Below are 8711 nucleotides of genomic sequence, written 5' to 3' on the forward strand. Positions count from 1 at the left end.
TTAACTTTAACGTTTAACTTACGTTAGTAGTTTAGTTAGTTATATATATATATATATATATATTATAATTTATAACTACTACTACTACTACACTACACACACACACACACACACACACACACACACACACACACACACACACACACACACACACACACACACACACACACACACACACACACGCACGCTAATTCGCAGAATTGCTAATTTGCAGAATTGTTCTATTATGTCAATTTTTTAAGCTCAAAAGAACTAAGAAATATTATTTTTGGCACTTTTTTTATCAATGTATTAATAATAAATAGTAATAATAGAGATAGTAATAGATTAACCTCAATTTTAATTTAACTTACTTTCCATGTTTTTTTATTTCTAAAAAAGATTTAAAAAAGATGAAAAGTCCAATTAAAATTAAAGAACTAATTAAAATTAAACATCAGTGGAAATGGATATAAGTTCAATTTTTTCAAAAATTTGACATAATAGAGCAATTTCGTTAATGAATTCGCGTTTCTTCAGCAGCAAAAACATCTAGAAGAATTATCTTTTATGATTTGTAGGACAATGTCTAAAATTTGTTGGACAGTGTTAAGGAGAAAATGAGATTTTCTCTAAAGACTCGATGCAAACCGTTCGAGTTCAACAAGTTTCAACAACTTTATCTTATGATCACTGTTTTGCGATTTATTTTTAACAAAAGATATGAGAATGTAATAGAACGCCTGTTAGCCCATTATTTGAAGTTCCATTATTTGAATGAATTCACTATCCGGATGCTGTATTATTCGAATGTTTGCGTAATATTTACTTTTAAAGAATAGAAACGTATTCTTTTTATGTCGAAATGTTTGTGGCATTATACAAATTACATAAAAATTTACTCCGAATGTTTGCATCATTTTATTAATTTGATCGACTCTATTGTATCTATAAAAATTCTGTATTACATGTAACAGATCACATCTTTTTTTTCATTGGAAAATCTCCGTCAGCGAGGTTTAAACGATTCGTAAATGAGATTTGCATGAATATTCATAAAATACGTACGTAAGAAACATGCGCAGAATATTTTGCTCTGAGTCATTTTTCTCCTCCTAGATAATATCGTTTCATGATATTTCTCAAGCAGAATAAGTCATGGTAACATCAAAATGTGATTGATCAAAAAATGACTTTTAATATTCATTCCTTTTATGTCTTTTAATAGTTTGAAAACATTTTAATATCATGATGACTTTATTCTGCTTGAATTTCTATTTCGAACTATATTGCAACTTATCGCATGTTATCTAATTGTTAAAAACGAAGAAATACTGTGAATGCCATAGTCGAGTGATGATATTATTTTCGTCGATTAGTGCTGTCATTACGCATTACGTGTCGTTTCGTGTCGCATTGTAGTCATGCCAAGTCTGCAAAAGTGCGGTTTTCCGGGATCTGATCACGTTGGGTCAAGGTTTTTCATGACACGATTCATTAATGTCACCGTTGGTTCGAAGACTCATAGTAATATTGCTGAAGCAATTATTAATGAGATTTCTCGCCGTCATCTGATTGAATGCAAAGCCAGCTTCGTCTCGCAGGGAGCTCAGATTGACGTGCAGGATGTTAATCGCGCGAAGACGGTATTAATACAATGAGATTGTCGGGCAGTGACCCATTTGCGAATAGCAGATTATAGTCTGCTGTCACTTAATAGGCATTAAGGTAATTAGTCTCGAGATTTGTAATTAACAACTTTCAATTGATGATACATTGTACCATCTGATTAAATTTTACTTTAAAAAATATTAAATTCTTTCTTGAGTATATATTTATACACTAAATAAAGTGTTAAATCAAAAGAGTCTAATAAAAATGACATTTTAGTGAAGACAAATATAATAGAATTTCTGAGAAATACAAGAATCATGAATTCAGTTTCATCAAAATCGTGCTATTCATGGGCTCTTTTATTGATTTAATCAGAATATTTTTTTATAAATTTTTATAAATTTAGACTTTGTGTTTTAATATCTCTGTTTGTGCTGTATAGAAAGCAAATCTAAAAATCTTTTTTCTTTGCAATAACGATTGAAATTTGATAATTATATCTTGACTCTAGAGATCCGTGTATAGACACATAATCTCTCTTGTGGCTGCCGCGTTATATGCAGCATAAGACACGTGATCATCTCTTGATCTTTCAATAAAACATTATTTCAATTTGCATCTTTATCCTGGATTTCCTATTTGCATATTTATTATCTAATTTTGTATTTATAAAATAAACAAATTGTGTTTTATTTGTTGGTCGCGATTAAAAGTTAACAATGAAGAGTCGGCAGATGATCCGAAAACTTAGATTTTATTTATTTTCGGAAACTTAGACCGGTATTCATAGTCCGATCTTATTAATTATATGTATATCTTCAGAAAATCGTATTTCCTGTTAAGCAATCTTGTTACAGAATTCTTCATCAGAAGCATTTTTAAAGATCGTATTATGAAGAAAAAATTTTACTCGAATCAGTGTTTTAAAAGATTAAAACTTAAGAAGATTTGAAATAAGAACGGATTATCTGTACTAGTTTATGATATTGATTAGTTTATGACATCTTAAGACAGTCTTAAATATAAGAACCAATGATATTTAAGACCGTGATATTTAAGATTGTATTAATAATCCGTTCTTATTTCATCTTAAATTTTAATCTTTTAAGACTCAGACACTGATTCCGTTCGAATAAAATTTTTGTTATATTCTAATTTTATTAATTTGATGACCATATCGGTTATGTTATTTTTGTTCTTAGATCAAATGTGAAATATATATTATATAAGTAACCGCAACACATAATTTAGATTTTGCGGGAACGAATAAGACACGAATAAGACTCTTAGGGATGATGAAATAACTGGCAATTCAATAATATCTTACATCCTGCAATTTTCTTAACGTTCTGCAATTTCACCTGTCTGTAGAACTTACATTCACAAATGAGTTTAAAGTATCATCTCTTTTTTTCTGTAAAAAGTCAAGGATAATAAAAACATACAAATTTATCTCAAACATACAGTATGAACTCAGTCTTGAAATATTATAAATTTTAATTTATGTAAGCGAATATAAATTTATTATATCATTAAGCTTAAATTCAATAACTGTTCGCTTTTATTTAATTTTTTTGCCATTTTTGTTAATATTTTATGCATAAATTTTTTTTTGTTCTTCAAAGATAAATAATCAAAGATAAATAATAAAATTAATTAATAATTAATAATCTTTCTTAATTAATTTTTATTGAAATAACAATCATTATGAAAAGACTCAACAAATTCAAAATATATATAAAATCGAGGGCTATGAATATCTTCGATTCAATCGAATAACGAATCAATCACTGGTTCTTATGTGTTCTTAATTTTTATTGATTAATTAATAAAAAACGTTATTGTTTTTTCATTTATATATATTTGACTAATAAAATAATCTTATTTTTAGAATAGAAGCTAGTAATTATAGATGACGAGAAGAGTGGATAATAACAACTGTATTCATAGTTAATGATTATGTTATGATCACGTAAGAATGAATTTCATTATACGTAGATTATAGATTTATTTCAACATATAAAATTTTGATATATAACCCTTTTATGTAAGAGTAAGATAGAAGTTTATTTATCATATTATTAGTCCCATTGTTATTTAATTTGATAAAGAGTTTGAGATTTGATAAGATATGACAAAACTGTGGCTGAATATATTGATCTTACGGAAATTCGCGAAATTATGTCATTAACGCATTTTCCTTGCTACAAGGGAAAACCTCTTAGAGGGGGTTCCCCTGAAAACCAATTTAGATGCGGCGCTGATACCTTGGATTTTACTTTTAATTCTTTAGATCCGGTCACTTCAAGGTTGATACATTTACGCATAAGTATGTTCATGATCAGGAAGTCATATGTGCAACTTGGCGTGAAGTCACCGTGAAAGTCGGTGAACTACATTTTAAGTAATGAATTTTCAAGCTCGGTTTGTTTTCATTTGCATTATTATTAGCACTGAGTTCCTTCTATATATCTTGAATCTTTGCATCAAAACTGTAATTTAATGTAAATGCGATATGAATAAGATCTGTCGGCCCCGATCACACTGAACTGACTAGATTTGCGAATACTAATTAAGGAAATTTCAGAGCGAATATCAATTAAGATTAAAAAAGAGAGTTATTCGCAATTAAATTACATAAATTACAATTTTTTTAATGAAAAAAGTAATAATAACATTTTATCAAAAAAAATCTTGTGATTACTAATGTATCTTATACAACGTTTTACATAATTAAAGCCTTAATATAGAAAAGATGCTTATTAAGCGTTACCTTCCTATTTATTTATTTTACTGTTGAACAAAATTCCATAAGTCAAGGCCAATAAATAAAAAATTGCACATGCAACTTTTCGTATATTTACATAAGTAGATAAAATTCCTTATCGTGTGTATCTTTTACAAATAATTTGGCTGTTAATTTTAGAAAATTAATATTTTTTTAAATTTACATTTTAGATATTTACAGATGATACTCACTTTTAGATAAAAGATCTAAATCACTTTACAATTTTAAAATTATAACAAAAATAGATCAAATGACTCAATAAATTGAAAATAAAGAAAGTATTTAAGAAGAGCTATGAGCCAATGAACAATTTTCAATGTATGTTTATTTTATTGTAATAAACGTTTTGATCTCTTTATCACTGAGGATGATTCGATTTATTAGCTCGTAGCCCTTCTTAAATACTTTCTTTATCTAAAATTATAACCAGAAGAATAATTGTTTACGTAATAACGTTCTTCCCATTTGAAAAAGAATTTGTAATGTTATATCGGGATTAAAAGAAAGATAATTTTTATCCGAGATATTCCGCAAATCAGTAAAAATTAAATGTAAAATTAAATACTTAAATTAAATTAAAATTTTAAAAAGAACAAACCTTTTTCCATTTTCCACGTGCTCGGAAACTGTCATTTCAATTGGACCCGCTCGTCGTTCAGTTTTCTCGTCTTCACACATGCCGACTCTCTTGCATATCGAAGGACGTAAGCGATATGATGAGGATGGCCTTCTTTCAAAGTAAAATAATGTACAATCAGATTCTTGCGCGATCGCGAAGATAATTATGATTTTCCATCACTTGTTCTTAACATATTACATATAAAGATTGATTGAAATTGATTGAAATTTGCTTATGGGCTAATATATGTATATTATGCAATGTTGTAATAAATATACCTTTTGAAAGATATCTAAGTATAGATACAGGTGGGAAATACACTGTGAGAAAAGTATCTATTTATATAAATACATCTTTTAAAAATTTAGTAGAGTTTGCGTTACAAGACCCAAAAATCATTTTAAAGGACTGCATATGTAGTAATAAATTCTTACATAAATTCATACAGAATCATACAAGCACATAAAGAATTATACAAGCACTTAAAATTCAGCTAAATCCCGTTTAAAACATTGATTTCTATAGGTTGTGTTCTCAACATAACATATACGGTCCTATAAGATATTATATCTTTTAAAAATTATCTAAGTACAGATACAGGTACAGATGTACCTAAAAGATTTAGTTATTTTTTAAATACTGCTAATTAAAAAAAACTACAAATATTTTTATTTTACATCAAACTATTATGTACTTATATAGTACTCATAAAAATGTTTGGATTGTGTTATTTTGTTATGCGTTTTTAAAATTGATAATATTTTGAACACTATATTGCAAAGTCGATTTCTTCTGGGAATTAAAATTAAATTTATAATATAATATTAATGTATACAACGATATATATATAATCCAAGCATCTGTTTGTAAATTGTAGGAAGTTTAATCGGATCTATAATTCGTTGCGTCTGTTTCTGTCTTTAGAGAAAACAAAGATAACACGGAATCTCAACAATCATTGATGATCACTTATGTAAATTTCCGGCTTCATCTTTTATCATTAAAAAATATGAGAATGTTTGATCTATGTATATGTATATATTAGGGATATGTGACCTCGATTCAATCTTCTAAAAGATTGATGCAGAAAAAGACCGATTTTTTAATCAATTTGCCATAATCCGATTTCAAAATAGATCGAATTCATTTAATAACAGATCGAACTTCGAAGTGGAGTAAATTCGGAAATTCAAGATATATCATATCATCCCTGTTGCTCACCGAATGTTAAACAAAAGGATAAAATGATACTACTAACACCGTTGATTTGATTCTGACAAGTATAGACATTTAAAAAGTTATTTTTACGTAATAATTATTATTGTATTTTTATTGCACTATTCAATAAATACATTTTATTCAACAAATACGTTATTTTTTATATACAAGAAAAAAGATTTAATATAGAATATTTTAATTTAGATCTCTATATTTTATTGAAAATTAGTCCTATGTATGTCATGTTCCAAAGAATCTAAAGTTGTAATATATCATTATCTGTGCCTACGCTTACGTTTACACGTTAACCGGTTAACATTAATCGGGTTTAATAATATTTGTAGTTACAATTAGTAATTATTACAAAATGATAAAATGTATAAATAAATGTTAGTTAAATTCTAATTTATAATATCAATTGACAATTGTTATAAAACCGAATTTAATGCATTTACGATATTTCACCGATTTTACATCAAGTTGATTTTCATTTGTCAGAACTACAGATGTTAGTTTAATCTAGATTTTTAAATTAAAATTATTTTAATCGGAAACAAATCAAAATTATGTTTTAATTGTTTTTAAAAAACAATACAGAGATGTGAAGGGCACATAAAAGTCAACATAATTAAGCATGTAATTTTTCAAAAAGTATTTGACTGCCTTACTGATTACATAATTTTAAATTCCAAATTTTACTTCTTGACACACATAATTTATTTCTGTACTTTATTTCTGAATGTGTACGTAATTTTAGAAATTTTTCTGATGGAAATTCATTTTCTCACATCATCATCGATGTTTCAATTGCTTTGACAAAATAATTTATATAAGAAAATGAAGTTGAAAGCTGACGGTGAGTATTAATAATGAATAAAATTATTGCTCGCTTTAAACATTTTTAACATCATTTTCTTCTTTAAAACAACGAGAAATTCTAAACATTCAGCCTGTAAACCGTTTGCAAGTAGTCTTCTCAATTTTTTATGTAATGTACATCCATTTGTCAATAAATTTGAACATCGTCTATATCATCAGGAGAATCTTAATCTAAAGTTGGGTTGTCCGGAAAGTTCGTGCCGATTTTGAAGAAAAATTGGAACGCAGAATTTAAATTTTAGTATACATTTATTAAATTATATAGAACTTTTCGGATAATCCAATAATATGTTGACTGCATATTTGTAACGAGTGTCTAAAGATGACTCAATGAAGAAGCCGAAATATATAATGTGTATTTTATCGAATTTTTATACATTTAATAGATTATATTATAGAATATAATATATTAATATATTATATTATATTATATTATAGAACTTATATACATGTTTAATTATGTTGACTCTTATGTGCCTTTCATATCTCTGTATTGTTTTTTAAAAATCTAAAAGTCCTTTTTGTTAATTGTTTTTGTTGAATTTATACAATGTCAGTGAAAAATGACAATAAAATCAATATCAATTCGAAATTATCAATTTCAGTAAAAAACTTATTGCGAAAAATATTACCTCAGCTAGGATATGAACGGTAGGACTTCTCGATTTTCCGGGGCAAGTGTTCTAGCAAACTCGACCACTGAGGCTTCTATATCAGTAATCGAGTTAGCTGGGACTCGTCCCGGAAAGTTGAGAGGTCCCAGTTCGTATCTTGGCTGAGGTAATATTTTTCGCAATAAGTTCTTTACTGAATTAATTTAGGGGGGATTATACTTCATATATAGGAATGTCCGAATGTTTCGGTGCCTTATCATATTTATATTATCAGATTGATTGTATTTAATAAATCCGAAATTCGGTCACGTCTGAAATTAAATTTAAATTAAGATAATTAAATTAATATGTTGTATTCATAACATCCAATTTTCGATCGATTATTGGCGTTTTCTACCATATTTATGATTCAAAAATTATTGCAAGCGAATTTACTTTTGCAAAGAATTGCGAGAACGAATATTAATACTGAGTTTAATGTATTCACGTTAGAGATGGGCATACCATCGATGTTTTTGAACATTTTTTTCTCGATATTTTGTCTTTCGATATTGATATGTACTGACATTTGAATAGGAATCTTAAACTTCCGATATGGTCCATTAAATTCGTATTAGTTTAGTAACGGATTGAGATCAGATTGAAATTTTTATTATATTATATTTATTATATGTATTATAAGAATAAATATATAATGAAAGATTAATATTATATAAATAAATAAAAATTAACATAAAAAATAAAATAAAATGTAGAAGGATACATATATTATGTATATATGTATTATGTACATATGTATATGTGTAATATACATATATCCTTTTTTATTTTTATTTTTTTTTATTTGTTGTATATATTTGAAATAAAAAGTAAAATGTAAGCTTATACATACGTATAACATATATGTATGTGTATGTATTTCAATTAATATTATCCCATATAGTACAGACCTCCAAGGAATGTCCTAAAGATATATACAGTGAACGTTTACATATCCTAA

General features: G+C 27.0%; 1 protein-coding gene across 1 annotated transcript in view; it reads right to left on the reverse strand.

Moving 5' to 3' along the window:
• Positions 1 to 5059, reverse strand: part of LOC105622143 (facilitated trehalose transporter Tret1) — a 17670-nt gene extending 12611 nt beyond the window's left edge. The window contains exon 1 of the mRNA XM_012203576.1: positions 4980 to 5059. Within this exon, the coding sequence (XP_012058966.1) occupies positions 4980 to 5059 (80 nt within the window). The remainder of the gene's footprint in view (positions 1 to 4979) is intronic.
• Positions 5060 to 8711: the final 3652 nt, after the last annotated feature.

The sequence above is a fragment of the Atta cephalotes genome, assembly GCF_000143395.1.
Source record: "Atta cephalotes unplaced genomic scaffold scaffold00040, whole genome shotgun sequence".
NCBI classification, from domain to species: Eukaryota; Metazoa; Arthropoda; class Insecta; order Hymenoptera; family Formicidae; genus Atta; species Atta cephalotes.